Here is a 25545-nt window from a genome sequence, read left to right as displayed (position 1 = left end):
ATAAACTCTGCTTTCTGAACTACAACCCAGACGCCGGTTAAGTTTCCGTGCAGAATCGAAAAAGCAGTGCTGTAGACGGGCGAAATTATGAGCCGGGGTTTCTTTTGTAAGGTAACGGTTTGATAAAAACAAGCTTGCGGGTATGCCAAAAGAGAGAGAGAGAGAGAGAGAGAGAGAGAGAGAGAGAGAGAGAGAGAGAGAAATGGTTCGGGGAAAGTCCGCCGGTTTTTGGACAGATAGACAAATGATATTTATGTAAGGATCCGGCTCCTGTTTACAACCGGAGGGATCTTGCAGGTTCCCAGAAGAGGAGATATTCGGTCTCCCCCTTGGGAACCCTTGTTTAATTTTTCTCCGCTTTTTGCTGGCAAATACGGCTCCTTATCAGCAGGACTATTCTATTTTAATTTTGGTTAAAATCTATCCTCAGTTAACGAAAATAAAAATTAGATTCTGCCTAGGAAGGAGACCGTTCAGAGAGAAGAATGATTATTAAATCGACAAACCGCTGCAAAAAGCAAAGCCTCAAACGAAAAACAAAACAAAACCCAAATGCATGTTGATGTCACCTTATTAATTCAGTTACTTTATTAATAGTTATTGATTAATAGTTTTGGGACTATTTTCTCTATTCAAATTTCTATTTATAATGTAACATTACTTACAGAAGACAATATTTTTCAAAGACCAAATAAAAATAATTTAACAGTAAAATTGTTCAAAAACATATTTCATCCTGACTTTATTCGGAATGAAAACCAAGGCGACTAGGAAGATGTAAATGCATCAAAATAAACCACAATATCAATACGTTTGTCCTTTATTTAAAATAATCGCAATTATAATTCAACAAAACAGAATGCAGTAATTTGCACATTCGTGACACTAAAGTAAATTTTCAGTTTTTGCGTCTTTTCTTACTCGGAATGCAACGATATGCAAAGTTCTATGTCCATAGTAAAACCATAAGTAGGCTAAAAATATGTCCATAATAACCGTTTCTCCCCCACCCCACGAATATTGTGCATAAGTTTACTGTGTGGTTTTAGTTTATCAGGGCTTACTTGGCACTTGATCACCAGTGCTCTTTACAAATGACCCCCCCCCCCATTATGATCAGAAAGGGAAACCAGCAGGCATTGCTAAGTCGGTGCCACAAGCAAACTGTGACTCGGGGAAGAAAAGCGCAGCATCTAGTCTGGGCTGAAAACGCCAAATACTCGGCGGACTATTCGCGCACAAGCTGGACTCCCTCCCAGTAGCCACCCAACTCTCCACGCTGTGCGTTGGAAAAGGGGGCCGGGGGGGGAAAGCCGGCCCCCGCTGTCTAATCGCTTTTTTCGCAATTCCTTCCTCGCTTCTGTTGTGCAGACTTTTGCTTATAAAACACCGTAAGAAAGCACCGTAGCATTTAGAAGTCTTAGTACAGTAGTTGCCATCGGGGCGCCACCACAGAACCGCGTGTGCGCAGTGGCGGCGATGCTTGGACGCCTTCTGGCCGCCCAGCTCAGGACAAACAAGGGAGCAGCCCCGCCGCCTCGCTTCGGATCAGGGGGTAGGGGTGCGGGAAGCCGTTTGGGCCGCAGTCGGTTCTCCCAATAGTGGATCTGGGTAAAGAGATAAAGGAGTTTTTTACGCACTTTGCACTCCGCGCAAGTTCAGCGAGAGCGGCGGAATGGTGGCAGGAATAAGAGGCAGCACCTTTGACGTACCACCCAGACCCCTACCCACCGACCTACCCCCACTCTCATTCGTTGCAGCGGCTTAGACTGGATGACCCCCTCGGCCTCGGGGACCCCTTCCAAACTCTCCAATTTCATGATTCCCCGCGCGCGACCGGGTTGATCTGGCGCGCGATTCGTGGCTAACGCTTTGCAACACTTTCACCCCGGTGGAGGGAGCATGAGGAGCACCTCGTGGTCCCAATCCACAGTTCGGTGGTGGTGCCTCCCCGGGTGCGCCTCCCCACCAGCTCCCCCTGATTTTGCGGTGCCAGATTAGCGAGGCCTAGAAAGGCGCAGCTGGCTTGCAGCTGCCGACCGCCCCGACGTGGCCGCTTTCGGCTTGGCAGGAGAGAGCCCGCCTCGTGGGCGATTGGCTAGGCGGCCCCTTCCCACCCCCCCTCTCGGAGCGGTGGCGGGGCGCCTCCCAGGAGCGGGAGGGGCGCCCCCTTGAGGGCAGGCGACCCGCTGGTCCTTTGCTCGCTGGGAGCTAAGCGCTGCGGGTTCGAAGGGTGCTGACTGAGTTGCTACACACAGGCAGCGTTACGGCTCCACTGGGGCCGGTTTGGCTTTCAAAGGGGCATGAGATGGATGGCCCCGATGGGTGTGGACAGTGGTTCTCAATTTTTTTTCCCTCTGGCAACTTTTTTCAGAATAAAAATTTGCGGTAAGATTTTGTGGTTTTTTTATTTGATAGCTGACATACCGGTAGCTCAGTTGGTAGAGTAGGAGGCCCTCAATCTCAGGGTCATGGGTTTGAGCCCCACTTTGAAGACAAAATATTCCTGCATTGCAGGGTGTTTGTACAATATGACCCTCATGGTCCCTTTCAACTCAACAATTCTATGATTCTATGATAAGAAATGCATTGGGAAAGAAAAAGATCACAAGTAGGATTGCTCTCATCTGTGCATATCCTACAAGTAAAACAATTGTTTTGTGCTATCTTATCCTATACTACAGGGACGCAGGTGGCGCTGTGGGTTAAACCACAGAGCCTAGGGCTTGCTGATCAGAAGGTTGGAGGTTTGAATCCCTGTGACGGGGTGAGCTCCCATTGCTTGGTCCCAGCTCCTGCCAACCTAGCAGTTCGAAAGCACGTCAAAGTGCAAGTAGATAAATAGGGACCGCTACAGCGGGAAGGTAAACGGCGTTTTCGTGTGCTGCTCTGGTTCACCAGAAGCGGCTTTGTCATGCTGGCCACATGACCTGGAAGCTGTATGCCGGCTCCCTCGGCCAATAATGCAAGATGAGCGCGCAACCCCAGAGTTGGTCACGACTGGACCTAATGGTCAGGGGTCCCTGTACCTTTACCTTTACCCTATACTACACTGAAATGTTTGTGTTTCTTTGATTGCCCTTGAATCTTCCTGCCACACTTTCTATTTTCTTCTGCCACATCCTTTGAAAACCCCTGGTTTGAGCAGCAAATTGTGTCCCATCCCATGTGTGTGTGGGGGGGGATTTTGACTAATGTGCAGGCAGCTTTGCTAAGTGGGAAAGTGGTGTAAGGTTCAGTGGGCTTGTTTTGGGGGTGGGGAATGATGAGAGGTCATTTAACTAGGACTTTACCAGAAATGGGAACCAAATCCCTTTTTGCATCCATGACGGAAAGGTGGGATTCCTGCCACAGACACGGCTGTGAGTTGGCAGCCCTGAGATGTTCCTGGATTGCTGTGTCTGCTAAAACACCATGGTTGCCTTGAATTCTCTCTGGTATGAAAACTTGAGGCCATCCTGGGTATTTTCAGGCCTAGTGGGGCAGGGGTGTGATTCTCCTTTCTCCAACAAGTAAACAAGGTGACAAGGAGGTATTCAAGATTTGCTGCTGTTTGAGACAGACCAGCGTAGAGGATGTCAGAAGATGTGGGAAATAATCAGGCTAGATACTTCTTTCTTTTCCTTTGTCCGGGTTCCCATTTCATGCTAGCAGTCTAAATGCTTGCATTGCTGATTCTAAACAAAGAATGTGTTTCTGCTGACTCAAGCTCTTTTTGTTTTGCAAAACCAGCCAGAAGACAGGACCAGGGAGTTTGACGCAGCTTACTGCCCAGCCAGGCAACTTGCATAGGTTTTCAGCCATGCCACATGGCTGCTCAGGAGTGTAAGCCAGGTCTCCTTAGCCAATCTCAACATATTGTGGGATCTATAGTATACATCCACTCCTGTGCATGTGTATAAATACAGGCAATGTGGGGATCATGGGTGTAGCCAGGATTTATGTTGGGGGTGGGGTGGGGCAGGACACCCACCTGTCACTATCCTCGGTCTAGCAGATTCAGAATGAAGTGTCTCAACAACAGTTGTTTCAAATTACTTTCTTTTGACCCCAAGGGCTCAGAAGGATCTGTCAAAATCTTCAGTCGTTTGAAAACTAGGAAGCTAAATACAGTAAAACATTGTCATCAGGGAGTATCTTTCATGTGGTTAACGAGTATATATTGCAAAATTACAAAGAAGAAGCCTTTTTTGTTTTGTTTTTTTTAAAAATCAACTAAAACAAGTTTTATTGGATTTGCTGAAAGTCCAAGTGACCTCAGCGAGTATTTCAGTTTCAAATATTATTCTGATTGTTTCTACTTTTAGTTAAGTATTTTTATTTATTTACTTGATTTGGGTGGGGGAATGCAGCCCCAAAAACTTCTTGTCCAGTCCTCGGGACACTCCCCAGGCTGTGCCCCTCCTTGGGTCCCAGACCCTCTCCACAAGGGAGATCCCTCCTCTCCACCCTCCTGAAATGCTTCTGCCTCATGTGAACTGGTTATACATTATAACCTTACATGACCCTGTATAAAGTGTGGCTTTCTGTGCGATACCTGGAACACAAGTGTTTTGGCTCTGAGGAGCTTGATGACAGGAGATTAAGAGGACATGTAGTTGTTGTTTTTGCTGGGAGAGTGGGAGATTTGGGAGAGGGGAGATCATGTGAAACCACAGAGAGGGAGTGAGAGAGTAAAAAAGCAACATGCAGATAAGCCAGTGGAGCAGAGAACTGCTGCCTCCTGCCCTAAAACATCATTCTGCAGCTAGGGAATGAGAGGATGAAGCCTACAGCTGCTTCCCAATCCAGGACTGTAGCAGCGGCAACAGAGAATGCTCTAAAAGATACCCTAATTACTCGGTGGTAGATAGCTGATTATTTGAACTCTATCCTCTCCTGTTTTTGTTGCTGTAGTTATTTAGAGACCCACCTTAATTTGACTATTTGTTACTGAACTGTTTATTTTGCTTCTTCCCTTCTTGTTAAATCAATGTTTGTAAGTGGGAAAATGTTAACAGGGTGAAGGCCAATGTTAGTTAGACTCGCTATACCCACTGAAAAAAACGGGTTGAAAACTCTTATCGCCCACTTCCTTTTCAAAAATCCACTTATTAGAAAATTGAAAATGGGGGAAAGCAGAAGGGGGGGGGAAATGGGAGAAAGTAATGCCCAAATCTTTGTACATTAAACAAGAATCTGAAACAAAAAGAACCATACAAAGCTATAAAAAGAGCAAGCGTAATATAAAAATGTAACATTGTTTTAAAAAATTAAGACCAAAGATGCCAATAACTGTAGCGATGTTAAAAACTTTATAATGTGTGTAGGATTGCAGCCATAACAACTATTTCCTAGCAATTCTTTAAAATTGCTTCAATAAATCCCACTGTAGCTTTTGAGAGTGCTTCAAAAGTTGCCATAATTGCAATCTACCATATTTCCAAGCCATTCGCCAGCTGACAGAATGTTTGATACCACCCCGCAATATTTAAGAAGCAGCATTCTAGCCCCAACCAATAATAATAATAATAAATTTCAATATATATATTATAGTTGTGTCTTTGGAATAGGCTCTCCAAGAATTTGAAAAAAAAACTTTTATCAAAAAGTGCTGCACGCGATCATATGCCACCAGATGTGTATAGAATGTCCATAACTTCATATGTGTAAAAATTAGCAATCTTGTGTACACTGTGCAAAAACTGTATGTGCACTGAATGTAACAGATGAACAGTCCTGATGTCTCTTCCAAACTATTCCTAAGGAGATAAAATGAAGTAGTGTACGTCTTCTTTAACAGGGACAGGTGGGATATAAATATTATAAGTAATGTACACTGTTCCATAGCACAAGTGACATTAGCAATCTCTTAGACCTTTTAGAGTAAAGGATGTTTAACAGCAATGATAAATCAGCCACCCTTATATCCTTAGCTGGACTTGAGCTCTTCCTCTGAATGGTGGGCAAGAATGAAAACCGGCAGTTCTGTGAAGTTTTGCCATTGCTTAAAAAAAATATAATTTATGTTTCCAAAGCTTGCAAGGTAATACAGTACAAGTAACATCAGAACAAATTTAAACCAGGCACCCCAAAACTTCGGCCCTCCAGATGTTTTGGGACTACAATTCCCATCTTCCCCGACCACTGGTCCTGTTAGCTAGGGATCATGGGAGTTGTAGGCCAAAACATCTGGAGGGCCGCAGTTTGGGGATGCCTGATATTGTAATAAATGCAATTGTAATAAATGCAATGAAATCAGCAGCAGAAGCACAGGGTCACAGAACCCATCCCTGGAGAAGAACATGATCTCAAAAGCTATAAGACCAGAGAAACTCCACACCACACCAGGAAGGTAATTCCACACCATCGGGGCAATTGTGGTTGAGTCCCCCCCTTCTCCTCACCTAACATGGTGTTAGTAGCTCTTGCAGCATCAGAGAGAGGTTCCTGAAAGACGAGTCAGCAAATTCCCCCTAGCCTACAGAACAGATGAACTATCACAACAACAGCACACAGTGTTCCGTTTTCCTTTTGTCATCCCTGTTTTCATAGATGCGAACTTCAGCCCACTGTCTGGAGCAAGTAACCCAGGCATAGGCAAACTCCGGCCCTCCAGATGTTTGGGACTACAATTCCTATCATCCCTGACCACTGGTCCTGTTAGCTAGGGATGATGGGAATTGTAGTTCCAAACATCTGGAGGGCTTGAGTTTGCCTATGCCTCAGCTTGTCATTATCCCAAATGTTGCTTCCGTTGCCAAACGAACGGTACCTTGCATAGGAAATGAAGTGAATCAGAATCTTTCTGACTTTAAATAATTTTTCTCGGCTTCTCTTCTTTCATCTCTGAATATTGCACCAGGGAAACCAGCTCATCGTCCATTAATATGCATGGGAATGTCGCAGCCCACATAAAACAAACAGGATTTCTGTTGTTGTTGTTGTTGTTGTTGTTGTTGTTGTTTTAATAATTACCTATATTTGCAAGCAAGCACACTCTTTAGTCCTTCAAAAATGTGATTCCTTGTCACACTTGGGAGAAAGTAGGGGCAGAATGAGAATCAGTGACCCAAATTTTCATGCGTTTTTCCAGGTCCAATAGTATAATTTATTATGGGTGTAGCATCCAAACAAAATACCTTATCGGAGTCTGTTACCAAGGACTGGTTCTTGTATAACAGGCCTGTACAACAGGTCTATCTTGAGATCTACCGGTCGATCGCAGGATGTCCCTGGTCCCCCCAAGAAGCTCAACAACACTGGTCAATCCAATGGGTAGATCACTGCCAGGTTTTTTTTTATAGTGGGAGTAGATCGTAGTCTCTTGGAAGTTGGACAGCCCTGTCCTATAACATTTGCAGGATGATCCCCCTAGGCCTAGGGGGAAGTGTTAATGTGATCCTAATGGGATGTGTTAATGTGATCCTAATGTTCCCATTCTAAGGCTGTGTATACCTTAATCTGCTTCCACTGTGTTTTGGATTCTGGTTTTGAATCCAAGTACACGCAACGTTACCTCGTAGTGTCTTGAGAAATACTGTTGTCTGATATGTTTTCCCTCAAACCAGCTCCAATCTGGAAGGAAACTGAAGCCACATTTCCTTCCGCAGTTGAGGTGTGTACCTTTGAGACAGCTGTTCTGCTTGCATGGATGACAGCGTCTGCACAAATGACGGTTTCATGGAAAAGGAGTTGGGGGACATTGCAGGAAATCAGGCAAAATGCATCAGGTGAAGGCAACCCCCCCTCCCCTCTGATGTGCACAGCAGAGTGAAAATGTGACTTGAAATGCAACCGGGGGGTGACCTCTCTGTGTTTTAAGCCACTAATGTATACCTGAAGGAGCTTCTCCACCCCCTCATTGTTCAACCCGGACACTGAGGTTCAGCGCCGAGGGCCTTCTGGCGGTTCCCTCACTGCAAGAAGCGAAGTTACAGGGAACCAGGCAGAGGACCTTCTCGGTGGTGGCACCCTCCCTCTGGAACGCCCTCCCATCAGATATCTGCTCTGGTCATCATTTGCTTGCAACTGATGTTAGATCAGTACAGTACTTAATTTTTCAATATATATATTATAGTTGTGTCTTTGGAATAGGCTCTCCAAGAATTTGAAAAAACTTTTATCAAAAAGTGCTGCACGCGATCATATGCCACCAGATGTGTATTGGTGTGAGTGATATGCCATCATTCTGTAAGCACCACTTCTTACTTTTAAGTGCGTGGGAAGGGGGAAACTTGCAGTTGCTCAGTGGCGAGGGGAAAACAGTCTGCATATGTTCAGAAGTGCTCTCTTTATTTCTGCTTAAGAATTCTGTGCCGTAGCCACTGAATTGAACTCGTAGTCAGTTACTCAGCGCTGGAAACTCAGATATATAAGCTAGGTGCCAAATGGCACCTTAAATCTAGGTTACGGTTGCCACAACAGAATGTTTATTCGCCTGGGGGTTAGACTCGATGGCCCTCAGAGTCCCTTTCAACACTACAATTCTATGATCTAAACTAAACTAAACTGCAGCTTACTCTTACAATTCACTTGCCCCAGTATGTAAGGAGAAATACACACAGTGGAAACAGAAATGGAATTCACTATGGTCTAAGGCAGAGGTTTTTAAACTGTGGTCACCAACCTGGCGATCAGAAATCTCCACATAGTTGCAACTGGACCCACACCAGTAGCAAAATGCGCCTGGCGCCTGGCTAATTTCTAACTGTACATTTCATCACCCTCGGCTATAAAATGGGTTCAATATCCTCTGAATATCCTCTGGAGGCAGTGAGAGATTTTACTTTCTTGGGCTCCTTGATCACTGCAGATGGTGACAGCAGTCACGAAATTAAAAGACGCCTGCTTCTTGGGAGAAAAGCAATGACAAACCTAGACAGCATCTTAAAAAGCAGAGACATCACCTTGCCGACAAAGGTCCGTATAGTTAAAGCTATGGTTTTCCCAGTAGTGATGTATGGAAGTGAGAGCTGGACCATAAAGAAGGCTGATCGCCGAAGAATTGATGCTTTTGAATTATGGTGCTGGAGGAGACTCTTGAGAGTCCCATGGACTGCTAGAAGATCAAACCTATCCATTCTTAAGGAAATCAGCCCTGAGTGCTCCCTGGAAGGACAGATCGTGAAGCTGAGGCTCCAATACTTTGGCCACCTCATGAGAAGAGAAGAATCCTTGGAAAAGACCCTGATGTTGGGAAAGATTGAGGGCACTAGGAGAAGGGGACGACAGAGGACAAGATGGATGGACAGTGTTCTCGAAGCTACAAACATGAGTTTGACCAAACTGCGGGAGGCAGTGCAAGACAGGAGTGCCTGGCGTGCTATGGTCCATGGGGTCACGAAGAGTCGGACACGACTAAACGACTAAACAACAACAACATCCTCTGAATCAGGGAAGGGGAGCCTGTGACTCTCCACATGTTGTTGGACTACAACTCCCATAATCCCTAACCATTATCTATGCTGGCTAGGGTTGACATTGGGAGTTGGGAGGCTAAGAGCTGAAGAGCCACAGATCCCCTATTCCTGTTGTAAATTGCGTAAAGGAAGCTATGTGTTTCATATGTATTTGAACAGCTGTGGGGTATGTGGCTTGCCCCACAGCTTTTATCGGCTAGTTGGAATGAGTGCATGCGCACACTTTTAGCTCTTGTTTTCTAATTGTGGTGGATACGAGTCTGAATTGTGTTAAGGCCTTGGACCATGCCCCTAGGACTACACACTCATTTACAAGAGTGAAATGTTGAAGGGTATGCAAAATCTTATTCTTTTTTTGCCAACCTATACATCATCCCCTATCTTTAGACTATAGAGTGTGTGATATTTGATAAGTGTTTTCCACTTGATAAGCAAGCAGGGAAGCCTATGCTCTTTGACAAATGTTCCAAGCTTGCTACATGGATATGTCTTTTACTAAGGCACTGTAGATCCATAAATTACTTTTATAACACATTATTTTGCTGTTTAATTTGCCCAAAATTGCACCATGAACCTTAGGATCCAGTATCAAAGGTTTCCCCGTTACTGCAGCCGTGTGGGCCCATGGATCTCTTTGGCTATGCAGTGGCATCAGAACACCAGAGAAAATGATTGTCTAGTAAAAAGCTCCCAGACAGCATCCCTTAACTTAACGTGGAAGTTTGTTTTAATTCTTTGTCACTCCCTGCCATAGTTAGATCATTCTAGGTTGTGTGACACAGTTGTGCAGGAAACAGCAATCTGAAAGCAATGCAGAGCTGGTTAAGAATGAAAACAACAACATGTGATATGTGGGGACACGTTTTACCCTGATGGCTGCAGCTTCTAAGAGCATAGTCTCACCCCAGATTAGTGCAGGGCAGCAGCTAAGCCATTAACCATGATTCCAGGTTTGTTGGCTAAAGAGGAGAGACCTTAATCACAAACATGGGTTTGGATGACATGTTGAGCCAAAGCTTGGCCAGGGAGGAGTAAAGCAGCTACCATCTCCTTGGGGTCCAGTAGCAGTGCTGGATTTAGGATGGCGCTGGGCCATGGAGGTGTGCATAACAACAACAACAACAACAACAACAACAACAACAACAACAACAACAACAACAATTTATACAGGTACCGTAGTCTAAACCACTGAGTCTCTTGGGCTTGCCGATCAGAAGATCAGAGGTTCGAACCCCTGTGACGGTGTGATCTCCCATTGCTCTGTCCCAGCTTCTGCCAACCTAGCAGTTCGAAAGCACACCAGTGCAAGTAGATACATAGGTACCACTGTGGCAGGAATATAAATGGCATTCCCATGCTCTCTGGCTTCCATCACGGTGTTCTGTTGCGCCAGAAGCGGTTTAGTCATGCTGGCCACATGACCTGGAAAGCTGTCTGTGGACAAACGCCAGCTCCCTCGGCCTGAAAATGGAGATGAGCGCCACACCCCATTGTCAAGTTTGACTGGACTTAACTGTCCAGGGGTCATTTACCTTTACAGGTACCTACTGAGAAGATCCATAAAAAGAGCAACTGGGATTAGAAAAAGAATTATTGCCATCATAAGAAATGGGAGGCGGAAATTTTGTCCTCTCTTGGGGCGCCATATTACCAAAGTTTGCCCCTGCCAGTACATTTGTACCCCAATGTCCCTATTTTCCAGGGACGGTCCTGGATTTACAGAAGCCATCCTGATTTCTGATTTGATCCCAGATGTCCCGATGTTCCTATTTTTATTGGAGAAATGTTGGAAGGTTGACTTAATGTGACATGCCAATGTGGCAAATGAAACCATTAGGCTTTTGAATTCAGTTGAGCTCTGGATTTGTAAGCCCCCCCTGAGAATATGATTGAAAGGTGGTATAAAATACTTAAAAGTAACTGGACAAGCAGTAATTCGGCCTGCGAAGAAGTTTGATGTGTAATCTATTTGCGGGGGTGGGGGGGCGGCAGAATTTGGCTAGAAATCCATACCAGCCTATGTCCCCCCTGATCCATTATATTAACACTGGACTACATTGCAAGACTAATGTAAGCTAATTTCTTCAGCACGGTCCCTCAGTCTTCAAAAAAAGCACAACAGCAGTAGATTACATTGCAGCGATGTTGCAAGCAACTCCCTTGGCCTCAGCCTAACCCTCTGAAGTTCTCAGAGTGAAGCTTACTCTCACAAGCCACTCTCCCTCAGCCCCAGCTGCATTGACCCTCAAATTTCGGGTTGACAGACTGCACTCGCATTGGGAGGATTATTTTAAAGTGTTGGCAAACCAGCTTAAACCAACCTTTTACATAAGATATATATATGTCAGAAGGAAAATTTGTCTGAGAGTGGACATTCTGTCGCCCTGTCCCAGGTAAATTAAAACCTTGGGTTTCTCATTTGATTTCCACAGGCAGGGGGAAACATTTAAACATTCAGCATGAAACAGCATATGTAGACAACGAGATGGTTCTCTCTAACTTTCTACTCTCTGTAGTTTTCATTGTCTATAAAGGAAGGAAGGAAGGAACTGCAAGTCTTTCACAGGCCATTTATCCCTTAATTCCCACAACTTTTAAAAATCTGTCATAGCATATTTGTTTTATACGGTATTAAATTGTAAATGCATAGCTACTTTCCATCTAAAAGGTGCTCAGAGGTTTACAACAGAAAATTTAAATGTACTGAAACACAGGATATGTGGAATGTTGAATTACTTCACAGAAATTTTAAATATATATATACATTGTTGTTAGAAAGTTGACTGTGAATAAGTTGTGCGAATGATCCCTTTCTTACAACAAAAGGTCCTTTGGCCTTAGTTGCTGTTCTTACTTGCTGATCACAAATGATGGAGGAAAGAAACAGGAGAGAGTGCCGTCTAAGGCTATGCTGGGACTGGGTTTTAAATAACTGGTACCTTGAACTGGAAGCTGGTTCAGATGAACCTGATGGGAACAGAGGACTGGATAATGCAGAAACCTTACAGCTTGCCTTGTCTTACCAACAGGCCCTCAGCTACTTCTGAGTAGCAAGCTAATCATGGCTGTTTATCTTCCGGTGATTAATGGTTTCCCATGGTTCCCGTTTCAATTCCATTAAGATCACAAGTGTAGGAAAATTGCCCTGATGCTTTATACTCCCGTCCACCATCCTCCCCCAAATTCTTATATACAAGAAATTCATGACCTTTCCTTGAACTTAGATCATTTCCCCCCTTTTGTGCATTTCTGGGCTGTGTGTTCAAAATCAGATATCATCTGAATTTGCTGCTGCCCTGGTCCTCGGAACATGGTTGGACAGAGAAGTTTATATTTATGCTGATGACACCACACATGGCCCAAATCTCCCCTGGTGGCTCAGTGTGCGTGTTTAAAGCAGTAATGAGGATGAGATAGAGCCATTCGTGGTGTCCCAGAATGGTCAGTTTCGGAGCGACAGAGTGGAAGTCCGCACAGAACTCTGAATAGCCACCCTTAAATGCTCCGAGTGGCTTTTTCCAGCTCTGGCAGGTTCGCCAGCTACTGGGGGCGGAGAAAGGGGGTGCAGTGTGTGTGAGCCGCCCCAGGTGTCACCACTGAGGGGGTTGACAAAATGCCGGGTGGCACTCGCCGTGGGGCCTGCAGAGCACCCGAGCCATGCGGGCTCGGTGGCTTGGGCGCGCACAGGCTCTGTGCTGTCCAAATGGTCCGCCCGCTGCCTCCCATCTAGCTGTAGGGCAGCTGAGTGAGAGGAGGCAGGCAGACCCCAGAGGCCCCGTGGTGCACCCCGCCCCTATGGGTGGCTTGCCTGCCTCTGTGGGCGACTCGCCCTGCCCCAAGCACACTGCCCCAGGCGCCCGAGTGGCTTCCTCCGCCCCTGCCAGCTACAACCTCTTTTGGACATAGATGGCTGTGTTGTCTGTTGTCTGGCAACTTCCAGATTGGATGATTGCAATGTTCTCTATGTGGGGTTGCTCTTGAAGGCAACTCAGAAACATCAATGGGCCCAAAATGCAGCAGCCAGATTCCAGTTCTGTTTAGATCTCATATACCCTCCTGTTTTAAAACAGCTGCCCTGGTTGCTGGTTTATTTTCAGGCCCAGTTCAAGCTGTTTGTGTTGGGGTTTGAAGCCCCCAAATGACTCAGGCCCCAAACTGCTGAAAGACCCACCTCCTTTCGCGCATACCTGCGGTCAATGCTTTCCCCGGGAACTGAGAATTGGGGAATGGGGCTGAACTGCCATTGGCAAAAGTGGATAGCATGAGGAACCATGGGAAAAAGAAGAAGGGGAAGGTTGGAGATGTTAGAGAGTCGTGACCAGTGTTTTGTTTTGTTTTTACTTCCCTCCGTAAGCCAGGCAGAAGCTTCCTGGGCTTTGGGAAGGAGGCACAAGGCTTTGATTTTGGGGGTGGGTGGAGATGCCGGTCCTGTGTACCGGCACGTACCACCAGAAAAAAACAACACACTAGTTTTAATTCAAATTAGCTCTAGTTGTTGTTTTTTTCTGTTGTAGTTTGGCCTATCTCTGTTGTTGAGCTAAAAATGTCCTGTGTCAATGTAAGGTCACCAGAAATGTAATATGGATGATTGGCTTCCCAAATTGACCAGACGAAATCTCAGGCAGTTGTACATATTATAAAACAGATTTATTAAAACATTTATTGCAATAAATGGTGGCAGTGAGAATGAGTTTCTCATTCTGCCCGACCCATGGGCATACACAGAGTGCTTTTATACCTTTTTGACAGAGTGAAGATCAGCCTTTCTGCAGTACTTCATCAACCAATCAAGAGAGAGCACCCCAAGATGCAAAGTCACCCGCCCAACTCTACTAGGTGGCGTTATGTACCTGGTACCTTCATACACGTGTCTATGTGGAATTTTACAGGCACAATTGTGGTTGTGCCCTACTTAGAACTTGCGGTGGGCTGCATCCTCTTGCTCTTGTGGTTTATGCTAGAATTTCTTAGAAGTGCTGTGTGTGGTTAGATCTTTGCATTAGATGTGCAAACATGCTGTGCCTGTTTGCTTTCTATCAGAGGCAGAGAGATTTAGAATTGAATATACAAAATGGAGTTCCTCTTGCTCTTTGGGCCTACGTGGCCTGACCAGGATTATTCTGGCCCTGGTCATTGCCACCCTATATTCCCTCCTCTTCAATATGGAGATGAAGAACAGGTGTGTTTCTGCATCTCCATTTGATTGACCCATCGCACTACAGTGTTTCCTGGTGTTTCCTGTTTGGCAGGGGGTTGGACTGGATGGCCCTTGTGGTCTCTTCCAACTCTATGATTCTACAGAGGAGCCAGCAGCTTCCCATGCTCCAATGTTAGGCCAAAGGATGGGCAACAGAGAGCAAAGTAAGTGAGGAAGCTTCTGCTGACTTTTCCCAGCTTGTTACTCAGCTTGTCTCAGAAGGGTTACCAGAAGCTTTTTTACAAACCAAGGTTCTGCATAGGGCTAAGACAATAAGAAAGAAAATTGATATTACAAGCAGAATCTCTTTTAACTATGACCAACCTGGGAGCCAATAACTAATCTAACTCCATACACTGGGCAGACCTGCACCGTCTAGGCTAACCTTGTGGTACAAAGCAGCCTGCTTCTTAATGTTTTTAACATCACTCTCAACACGTTTACTCTGGTTGTATACAGATGCTAGTTCAGAGCCCTCAGAAGATTGCTGGGCTGCAAAGAGGTATGTAGGGCAGAAGAAGGCTAACTGGAAGCTTGCTCAAATGTTAGGTTTTTGACTTCCAGGGAAACAGTGCAAGGCAGATAGAGAACTTCGGGGTGGGGGCTGCCTTTTCTACTGAACAGTTAAAATACCTGACCAAGGCTGTTAAATGTTTCTTAGTGTCACCAGAACTAAAAAGGTTCCAGGAACCTCCGGCTGTGATCAGGAACTAGCAGTCATTAAAGACATAGTACAGTGCTTTTCTTAAATCAAATAGCAAAATATTTTACAAACAGACCTAAATTTTGTTACCTGGCACATTCAGACCTTCATTTTGAAACTTCTTAACTTAAGGTATACAAGCTAGTGTTTCTAAAACTTGTGAATAACGTGCATTACTAAGCAGTTTACACATGGGGTTGGAAACTTTCCTAAGGGGGAAAGGATAATTCATTGTTAGGATAGACACCATCAGCTAATTCATAGGGCTATACACAAACTCTGAGAGCCTGTAGATTAAGGCATTCAGTCTGCAGAACTGTCAGTGTAAAATAACCATGAAAGTTTTTTTTTTCCTGCTTCAGCTTGATGCTATAAAGCAGAGTAAAAATGCTTGCTGAATTTAAGCCTGGTTCAGCTTTTGATTAATCTATTTCCATAACTCCTAAGCATTTTCTGTTGAAGTTTTTAGCCTTCGTGTTAGACCTAACTGGGAACACATATTTGCATTATACAAACATCATTTTTGTCGAAGCACAAGTGCCACTTTCTACTACATTGCATTTCCATTTGAGGCACAACAAAAAAATCGCAATACAGACTTTTGGCAACAAAGGGTTCTTTCTCTCAGGTGGGCCATGAATCTATAATGGCCACACTAGTCTTCAGAGATACTAGGATACTATAGTTGCTGGAAATCTAAAAGCCAAGGGGCTTTAGCCACTTTTTCCAAAACTTTATGTCAGCAGGAAAATACACAGTTCTCTCTCAGCTCAGTACTGGGCTTCAATGCAAATCAGTGGGTTTCAAAAGTTCCTACACAGTTCTAAAGGCCAGGAATATATATATATATAACAATTGGAGGTTTGTCCTAGCTGAGCATTTGGCTACAGAAAGAATGGCTATTGTTCCAGTTTGCCAGAATCAGGAGAGGCTTGCATTAGATATCAGTGGGCTACCAGAAGCTTCTCCCATCATTTCCAAAGCCAGAACTGAGGGGTGCACCTGGCCAGCTCTTCCAGTTACATCCCCAACCCAGCTATAGCCCTGTATCACCTAGGGAGTTGCTGGAACCCTCCCCATATCTGTATGACCTAGGGAGTTGCTGGAACCCACCCCATGTTTCAATTTCTGAAACTGTTTTGGGTCTGTTCGCTCAAGTGAGGCAGGTACACTGCCCTTCCTTCCAAATTAAGGATACTGCTTTGGGGGCAGGTAGACTTCTACTGTGGGTCCCACTCAATTGATGCCTCCCATACAAATATACATACATACATACATACATACATACATACATACATACATACATATATAAGGGTCTAAGATTTACTGCGTCTCCTTGTCTCCTTGTGTTTGGTGCTGCATAAGATGGACATTCCTCAACCCGTGCGTCGAGTGACAGCGTCCGGAGTGTCACAGCAGGGGCTACTTCGGTTTCCCATGCGCTGGGCGTCTTTTGCCGGTCAGACGCTGCAAGGGGAAACTGGTGCACCGTGCGCTGGGTACCCACTCCTGATTAGGTACAGCAGGGTGTGGATCCAGGGGGTCATCTCAGGCACTTTCACCGGATGGAATTGATACCTCACCACCTAGGAATGAAGAGGGTCTCGTCTCCCTTCCTTCAAGGATTCACTCAGGGACTCGCTAGCGTCAGGCTGGAACCATTGTGTCAGGCTCCGCAAGGCTACACGCTGTTCGCTCGAGTGATTTCCTGTAGATAAAAAACAAAGGAGGGGGGGGGGAGAGAGAGATTGTCCTTGTAGCTGCCGCTGCTGTTTTAGAACTTCTTGCTGGTTAGTCCACCACCAAACTCTCCGAGGTAGTGCGTCCCACGTATTGGACATTGAGGTGTGTCTGGCACACAGAAGTCATCTCTGGGATGTAGCAGCAGTTAGTTGAGAAGTCATCTCTGGGATATAGCAGCAGTGCCTTACAGCAGTCTTTGCAGAATTTCACAAGGCTTGCAACAGGATTCCACGTCTGGTCCATCTTTCAGGATCTCCCCGTGGTTTCTCTTTCCTTCCACAGAACTTCATGCATGTGCAGGGTTAAGGAGGGGTCCTTTAAATCCGTATTTGCCTCCCATCCAGCTGCCGCCGGCTGAGTTCTGCTAGGATACTGAAGCCTGTTTTTCAAATTATGCAAAGTCTTGTGGTTTCTAGAAGAAGAAAAAAACTTACAGCTGCTTTGTAGCAACGGGCTGTTTCCGTGAGACATAAATTTTTTAAAGTCAAAGCATTTAGAGCAGTAGTGTTTTTGTAAGCTGAAACGTGGACCTCCAAAGCATAACATCTTTTTCTCCCTACTTTCACAGCAACGGTCTTGGTCACACAATGTCACACAATAGAATGTCCGAAATGGCAACACCAGCCAGGCACAGCCACAGTCTCTAAGTGCAGGTTGCAGGAGAAAGCAAGTTGTGCAAATACAAATCATGCAGAATCGCTTGTGTAACCAAATAAGGGGGGTTACGCCACACATCTCTGCCGGAGGTTTGAGAGTTATTGAGATGTTGCAGCCTGTCTTCCAACGTAGTGTTAGATTCAAACAATGTCTTTACACACAAATCTCAATTCAGTATAACTTCCTTCTACCTTATCCTGAATTCTTTAGTTGATAAACATTCATTTCATTAAAATATGCAGTTCTACAAATTTTCCAACATGTTGCTGTCACAAAAACATATGAAATGGGGTTGCAGGTAGGAGGGTTAAACCCTTTAAACGTAGTTTGCTTTTTGAAGGACTCAAATGTCTCTTTTTCCCCATTCTTGTAAGTTTCCCCAAAAACTAAAGTCTGCACAGATTCAACAGGACTTGGGGAAAAGATGTTAATTGTTCAAATAAAATCTATTGTCTCTTGCGTTGTGAACTACTTAAGTACATGATTTTTTTTCCTGTGGGGGTGGGTAGCCTCATTTCTAGTGTGGTGAATAGCATTCTAAAGGTTGCAGAGATGATTTTTCTGAACAAATCCTCCGCTGTCTGTTTGTACAGCCCTTTTAGGCATAAAATCAGTCTGATGCTTCTTTTGGCTTTTGGGGGCTGTTTCAAGTATATTTAAAAACAGAATACTGGGTGCCTATGTTTATAACAAAGTCCAACAGGTAACTCCTAGGTCACCTTGACCACGGCTCCTTGCCATGCCTGCCAAGCCAACGAACTCTCTTCTGCTGGGACCCCCTTGTCCCATCTTTCTCCGAACACTCTTCCTTCCTCTTTTACATTGACCGAGACATCTCCGTCCTAGCAACTGACCTTCACCAGTGACCTTTGAACCCCTTCTGGTTCCTCACTGGTTCTTGAGCCATTATTTGTTGCTGTTTAACCACTGCCTTTCTCTTCATCTTCTTTCTCACAATGCCTTTCTTCTCTTTGGGGGAATACCGGTTTGCACCACCTTTTTTTTTTTCTCTCTGAACTTGTTGTTGGCAGGACTTGTAAATTAAATTTCTTTTATAGCATTCTGAATTTATCTATCATGAATTCTAGGGAAATCACATTTTTCCCTCCTCTTGACCATACTCCTCCCATTTATGGCCCTGTAAAGTATCCCCTCATTCAACCAGAGCATGCACTGCAAACTTTGCCACACATACGATGCATTGGACACTTTACCACACTCTACCTCCCAGTTTTTCCTTGTTTCCTAAGTATCTATTTGTCAGGGGACCTCCTCCCTACTGACTACTAACATACACATTTTCCTCCTCCCTTTTGCCTCTTACCCAAAGCGCCTGGTTTTCCCAGTTGACCTCTGATTAACTGAGTACTACCAACACGCTGGAGATGTGATCAGGATCTCCCTTCCCCTCATTAAAGGGGGCCAATTCCCTTCAAGGTACCTTTCCCCTTTCTACTTACCCCAGCCGGCTTTTCCTGTTCTTCCCTTCCAACCTCGGTCCTTTTGCCTCTTCGTCCAGGGCACGGAAACTCAAGGGCCACCTCTGATCCTCCGGAAAAAGTCTGCCGGTGTGCACCAGACCAGAGGCGCCGTTAGGAATCTGCGCCCTGTCCAGTGGGGCAAAAGGGGACTGCCTCTGGTTCAGGGAAATGCCCTCATCCGAGTCACGCTTGCACCAGAAATGTAAGGTCACCAGAAATGTAATATGGATGATTGGCTTCCCAAATTGACCAGACGAAATCTCAGGCAGTTGTACATATTATAAAACAGATTTATTAAAACATTTATTGCAATAAATGGTGGCAGTGAGAATGAGTTTCTCATTCTGCCCGACCCATGGGCATACACAGAGTGCTTTTATACCTTTTTGACAGAGTGAAGATCAGCCTTTCTGCAGTACTTCATCAACCAATCAAGAGAGAGCACCCCAAGATGCAAAGTCACCCGCCCAACTCTACTAGGTGGCGTTATGTACCTGGTACCTTCATACACGTGTCTATGTGGAATTTTACAGGCACAATTGTGGTTGTGCCCTACTTAGAACTTGCGGTGGGCTGCATCCTCTTGCTCTTGTGGTTTATGCTAGAATTTCTTAGAAGTGCTGTGTGTGGTTAGATCTTTGCATTAGATGTGCAAACATGCTGTGCCTGTTTGCTTTCTATCAGAGGCAGAGAGATTTAGAATTGAATATACAAAATGGAGTTCCTCTTGCTCTTTGGGCCTACGTGGCCTGACCAGGATTATTCTGGCCCTGGTCATTGCCACCCTATATCAAGTCTCCTCTTGTGCTTTGGGTAGTTCTGGTCCTTCAGCTCATACATTTGCGTGTTGATTCACATCATCAAGTGGAAGATGGCTTCCTTCAGAACATAAACTTCTATTCAGTGATGAGGAAGAACAGTGAAATGTAGTTCTTGTGCTTAGAAATAGCCAGAGATGAATTCATACTTAGCTCATACCAGCAAACAGCAGCAAGACTGAGCAAAAAAATATTATTTTCGAAACAATGACAAGCTGATTTGGGGCCAGGGCATAGAACAACGAGAAATTCCCTGCCTATTGCTGCTCACTCAGCAACAAATATTTGAGGCTGTGTTCTGAAACATACTCTTTTGAGTTCGTGTCCCAGTTCAGTCAATGGAAACATACAGGGCCAGGGCTGCAAAAATAGGTGTGATGTGTAGCTTCTTGTACAGAAGCAAAATTGTTCCGAAAATACCTTTTGCTTCAGGCAGAATAAAACCTCTTTCTGGGGTGCCTACAGATCTCTTTTTTAATGCCACTTATATTTCTGCAAATTGGCTAAACTTGTCACCTCTTGCTCTGTCTCGCTTCAGGTCTTTAGCAGGTGAAAATGAGGGATTTGAATCAAATCTGTGCAGCATCAGTCCCTGGAAGAGAGAAAATTGTGCTCGGCAGATGCAGCCGCATGCAAATAGCTGTCAGAGAGGGGGGGTGGAATTATCATCTACAAACACTGGGAAGAAATTCCATCTGCTGCTTCTTTGAGAAGGGGGCCTTAATAAATTCTGAGACTGCAAAGTTACACACATCTTAATCAAGTCTTAATCCGAGGAATTAATGTGCTGTGCGTTTCTGCATAATTCCAGGAACCACGCAAAAGCCATGACAATAGCCAGAGCCGCAGATGGACTCGCCTCCTTGCACAAAATGCTGCATGAAAAAGGTATATTGAGGCAAACACGGCTCCCGCCTTCACAGTGTTTCACGTACAGGTGCACCATCTCAAAGTGCCATGACGACTTGTGCGCTTTCACACATGCGCTTGTCTATGCATGCGTGTGCACATGTGCCAAACCACTGTGCTTACCTTCGTGTCTACTGCAGAGGGGGGAAACCGTCCGGAGGTTTTTTCTCTCTTAAAAACACTGGCCTTTCTTTATCTTGGAAAAGGAGTCAGGGGTGGGGGGGACGACACAAATATTTCTAACTGCATATATGTTGTTCTCTGTAATAAAAGTGCAGGCTGAAACTGGAGGAAAATGTGAGGGAAGGGAGGGGGAAGATGCCCACCATTTCACAAGCAGACACTGCCTCCCAGCTTTGACACTGCCTGCGTTGTGGAAATAGGTGTAAATTTTGCACCAGAGGCCAAAGGTCAGCTTGTCTTCAGCTTCTGAAAGTAACCAGATCACAAACATTTGGCATTAAACTACCAGTCCACAAACAGGAAGGTTTATTTGTTAGTTTTGAAAGGTAGCTGCACTCCCAGAAGTAAATCCCACCATAGCTGCCAAGTACCCCGTTTTCCCCAGGAAACCCCCGTTTTTACTTACCTTTTCCCGGTGGTCCCCCGTATCACTTTGTCTCCCGTTTTTCTCCGTTATTTTCTCCTGCCGGCGGCCATTTTTTTCCTTTCTGATTTGCCCTTCTATGGGCACCAAAAATGGCCACCGCCGGCTTCAAAAGTCGCATCTACGCATGTCCCGAAGTGCATAGAAGCGACTTCCGGTGTCGTCGTCGGCCATTTTTGGTGCCCATAGATGGGCGGAGCGACACCGGAAGTTGCGTCGACGCACTTCCTGACATGCGTACAAGTGACTTTCGAAGCCGGCGGCGGCCATTTTTGGTGCCTATAGAAGGGCAAAGCCACACCGGAAGTTACGTCGATGCAACTTCCGGTGTCACACGGCTGCCGGTCCCGGATTCTGCAGTCCGGGACTTGGAAGGTAAGAATCCCACTGTGCACAATGGAACCTGTTCTGGAGTAAAGACACCTAACTGTTCACAGTGTTAGCCTGTGGCTGCAACAAGCACACTTATTGGAAGTTAACCCCACTTAGTTGAACTTATTCCTACCAAGTAAACTTACCTGCTAATCATATACGCCACTCAGACATCACTTGGGCCTCTTTTTCAGCTCTTCTCCGGTTCCTATTCCAGGCCGATGGAGTTCAACTTGCTCACTGATTCAGAGGCCCACAGTCCCAATCTCTCCCTCTCAGAGTCGGGGACACCACAACATGAGCACAGCTGCAAGGGGCAAGAGCACAGCGGTAAGTACAAAATTGGCTTTGCTCTGAACAGCAAACGGTGCTTCTCATTTCATAACCTCCAGCTCTGGCCTGATTAGAAAGGGAAATGCTCTATATTTGTTTCTTAGACATGAGCGTATCATAACTGGTAGAGGAGAGCTGCAGAACCTCATGCCTGAAGGCCAAAATCCAGGCCTCTAGCTGGCCCTCAGGGATTTCCCAGGTCATGCCCTCTCCCCAATCCACCCCCCCAGGCTAGAATAAATCACAGGCATTTGACTTTGCAGATAAGTGAATATTTTACTCACAAAGTTTCCAGAAGTTACAGCAAATAAGTCTCCAACCACTGGCAGTAAATCAGAGATGAAAAAGCTTCCAAATGACTTAAAAATAAAAGTATTTTGTTTCTTTACAAAAAAGGATCATGCAATCTTTGGGTTAGTAAAGATACAGGCTTCGAAATCTCATTTTTTGAGAGATTTGGTTCTTCTTGCTAGTTCCAGGAAGCAGGAAGAGAAAAGACTAAGAGCCTGCTAAGCTCCGCCCACACTGGCAACCTGAGCTCAGGTTAACCCTTTCTTGCACGCAATTGTGAGTCAGTAATACAGTATATTACAACAAATCTGTGCTCTTGCTTTTGCTTTCACAGACACAGAAAAGTCACAGCAGAACCAGACTGATGACTCCAATCCTGAGGATGGCTCCTTGAAAAAGAAGCAGCGCAGGCAGAGAACTCACTTCACTAGCCAACAACTCCAGGAGCTGGAAGCCACTTTCCAGAGGAACCGCTATCCGGACATGAGCACCCGGGAGGAAATTGCTGTCTGGACCAACTTGACTGAAGCCAGAGTCCGGGTAGGCCTCATTAACACCCGCTCCACTTTCTCTTAATGTGGTCAGAATTTGAGGATTCGATAACGAACCACATAGCAGACCAAGCAGAAGAGGCCTCTGCATGTGGCTTTTATCTTTTTGTGTGAGCTATTATACAGTGCAAGTATTTTCTGAGGAACAGATTGCTCTCAAAATCTTGCATTTTAAAAAGTGAGGCACTCCTCTCACAATCACTCCTAATAATGAACTCAAGCAGCAAGTGCCACCAAAGTAGAATCACTAAGATACAAGGGGGAGATACTTGCATGCTTGAGGAAACCCTGGGGTTTGCAGAAGTACATTTCCTCCCCAAACATGAACAAGCTGAAAGGACAGGGGGGACACACAGGGGAGGAGGAACACCAACAAAAGCCCATTGTGGATTGAGCATGCTCAGTAGACATGGAATGAGGAGTAACATAAGGGGAAAGAAAGTTGGAACATTGGGTGATGGGAGATAATGGTTGGCTGGGATCCCGTACTCATTTTAGAAGTGAGGATGCCTGCCACATTTTGTTGCAAGTTCCACCTGTTCTCTAGCATTGCTGAGGACCCGTTGTAACTGCAGCTCCCATGATCCTTTGCGATATTCACTGAGGCCGATGGGAGTTGTAGTTCAGCCCCGCCTGGCGGGCAAAAAGCTCTTCTCACCAAGCTATCACACACAGAATGCTAACTTAAGAAAACGCTCCCTTTCTCTCGCAGGTGTGGTTTAAGAACCGCAGAGCCAAGTGGAGGAAGCGGGAAAGGAACCAACAGGCCGAACTCTGCAAGAACAGCTTTGGAGCCCAGTTCAATGGACTGATGCAGCCTTACGATGACATGTACAGCGGCTATTCGTACAACAGCTGGGCCACCAAAGGCCTTGCCACCAGCACCCTGTCGGCAAAGAGCTTCCCCTTCTTCAACTCAATGAACGTCAGCCCCCTCTCGTCGCAGCCCATGTTCTCCACGCCTAGCTCCATCGGCTCCATGCCCATGCCTTCATCCATGGTAGCTCCCTCCACAGTGACTGGCGTGCCAGGCCCCAGCCTCAACAACCTCAACAGCCCCGGCCTTAACTCTGCCGTTTCCTCCAGTACCTGCCCATACGCTTCCCCAGCCAGCCCATACATGTACCGGGACACGTGCAACTCCAGCCTGGCTAGCCTGAGGTTGAAGGCCAAACAACATGCCAACTTCACCTATCCGGCAGTGCAGACAGCAGCCTCCAGCCTCAGCCCTTGCCAGTATGCTGTGGACAGGCCAGTATGAAGGACTAGGACCCTTTACCACCCACCCAACCCCGATAATCAGGAACTTGGCCGTTAGCCCGACAGCCACACCCAGACCAACCAAATTCCAGGAAGATGTTCTTCGTTATGACCATGCTATTATAAACTTTCTGACTTCTCTCTTTTGTTTTTGGTGAAAGTAGACACAACCACTCATCGAAAGCCCATTTGGGAAAGAGGACTTTTCTGCCAGGCTCTGAGGTCATTGTCAATCCGGCGCTGTAATGCGATAGCTCTCGGCTTGCTCCTGCTCCGGTCCGAGAACAGGCAACCCGTTCGTGCAACAATACGGAGAAAGGGAGACCCAGGAAAGGGGGGAGGGACAACGGTGCAGCTGCTGATTCCACTCACAACGTATGTCTGTGCGCCGCGGCGATTTGCATGCCTGGCAACACAAAACCCTCCGAGGTCTAAACGCTGTGCTGGAAAAACCACAGATCGGTGCATTGAGGATTAGATTTCTTTCACGAATGTTTGCACAATGTTCTGTCTCTTCTTCTTCTTCTTTGCAGATTTCGGCCTTTTGTAGTTGAGAGTCGGCAAAGGAAGATGTGGTTATGGAAGAGGGATTATGAGCCGTGCGTGGGGAGGGTTTGGGACCCAGCTGAATGGAGAGATCCACTCGGGCACTATGATCAGATCCTGCCCCCCGATTTACACTGGTTTCTAAGACTACAGCAGAAGCTGCAGTGCTAGCAGGTCGCCAAAAGGGATACAGAACTTTGACTTTAGCAAAAAAACAAAACAGTGACAACCGAGAGCTGCATAGTTCCTCCCATGCCTGCCTGTGGAAGTCGGGGAAGGGAAGAGTGAAAAGATATAGAGAAATATGAGCAAATAAAACATTCCCTGTTGGATTTCATTTTCGACCAGGCGGGAGTTAAATATCAGTATATCCACATACAGAACCCCATTGCTTTCCTTTTGCAGTCAATGACTCTTTCGTGCTCCCAACAATAAATTCCATTACAAAATAAATCGGAAGAAATCCTCGAAATCTTTATGAGTGTCTGTTTATTGCAAGAGCAATGTGGAACCAGCATCCAGGATGAAAGCGTTCTGTTGCTTTCCCCTCCTGAATGTGGAGAAACTGGGCTTTGCAGTCACAGCAGACTTTTTTTTTTTAATCTTAGAACTCAGTGTGTCTGAAAATTAGGTGTTACCCTCGAGTTTGCCAAAAATAGCACCATGCAGCAGATCG

The 25545-nt window shown here is 45.6% G+C and overlaps 1 protein-coding gene and 1 long non-coding RNA gene across 4 annotated transcripts; one reads left to right on the top strand and one right to left on the bottom strand.

Moving 5' to 3' along the window:
- Nucleotides 1–768: 768 nt before the first annotated feature.
- Nucleotides 769–23595, bottom strand: LOC118096369 (uncharacterized). 2 transcript variants are annotated; one of them, XR_004693903.2, is made up of 4 exons: nucleotides 22506–23595; nucleotides 22035–22195; nucleotides 3974–4103; nucleotides 769–1607 (listed from the first exon to the last, which is right to left on the bottom strand). It is a non-coding gene; the product is annotated as an uncharacterized LOC118096369 (long non-coding RNA). The 2 variants fall into 2 exon arrangements; XR_004693902.2 differs by lacking the exons at nucleotides 769–1607; nucleotides 3974–4103 and adding an exon at nucleotides 19970–20592.
- PITX3 (paired like homeodomain 3) lies at nucleotides 22089–25465 on the top strand. Of its 2 annotated transcripts, XR_004693901.2 has the most exons (4): nucleotides 22089–22218; nucleotides 22847–23052; nucleotides 23776–24698; nucleotides 24857–25465. XR_004693901.2 is itself a non-coding variant. In XM_035138117.2 (3 exons), the coding sequence occupies exons 1-3, from the start codon at nucleotides 22110–22112 to the stop codon at nucleotides 24322–24324; spliced, it is 864 nt and encodes a 287-aa protein (XP_034994008.1). In that variant the 5' UTR covers nucleotides 22089–22109; the 3' UTR covers nucleotides 24325–25465. The 2 variants fall into 2 exon arrangements, 1 of the variants encoding a protein (XP_034994008.1); XM_035138117.2 differs by having other exon boundaries at nucleotides 23776–25465.
- Nucleotides 25466–25545: the final 80 nt, after the last annotated feature.

The sequence above is a fragment of the Zootoca vivipara genome, chromosome 5 (genome assembly GCF_963506605.1).
Source record: "Zootoca vivipara chromosome 5, rZooViv1.1, whole genome shotgun sequence".
Classification (NCBI taxonomy): Eukaryota; Metazoa; Chordata; class Lepidosauria; order Squamata; family Lacertidae; genus Zootoca; species Zootoca vivipara.
The sequence above is the reverse complement of the archived record's forward strand: the minus strand, read 5'-3'. Positions and strand labels throughout refer to the sequence as shown.

Coding starts and splice junctions, on each gene's coding strand:
- PITX3 (XM_035138117.2), top strand. CDS start 22,110: ATGGAGTTCAACTTGCTCACTGATTCAGAGGCCCACAGTCCCAATCTC. Junction 22,219..22,846: donor CAAGGGGCAAGAGCACAGCG/GTAAGTACAAAA, acceptor TTGCTTTCACAG/ACACAGAAAAGTCACAGCAG. Junction 23,053..23,775: donor TGACTGAAGCCAGAGTCCGG/GTAGGCCTCATT, acceptor TTTCTCTCGCAG/GTGTGGTTTAAGAACCGCAG.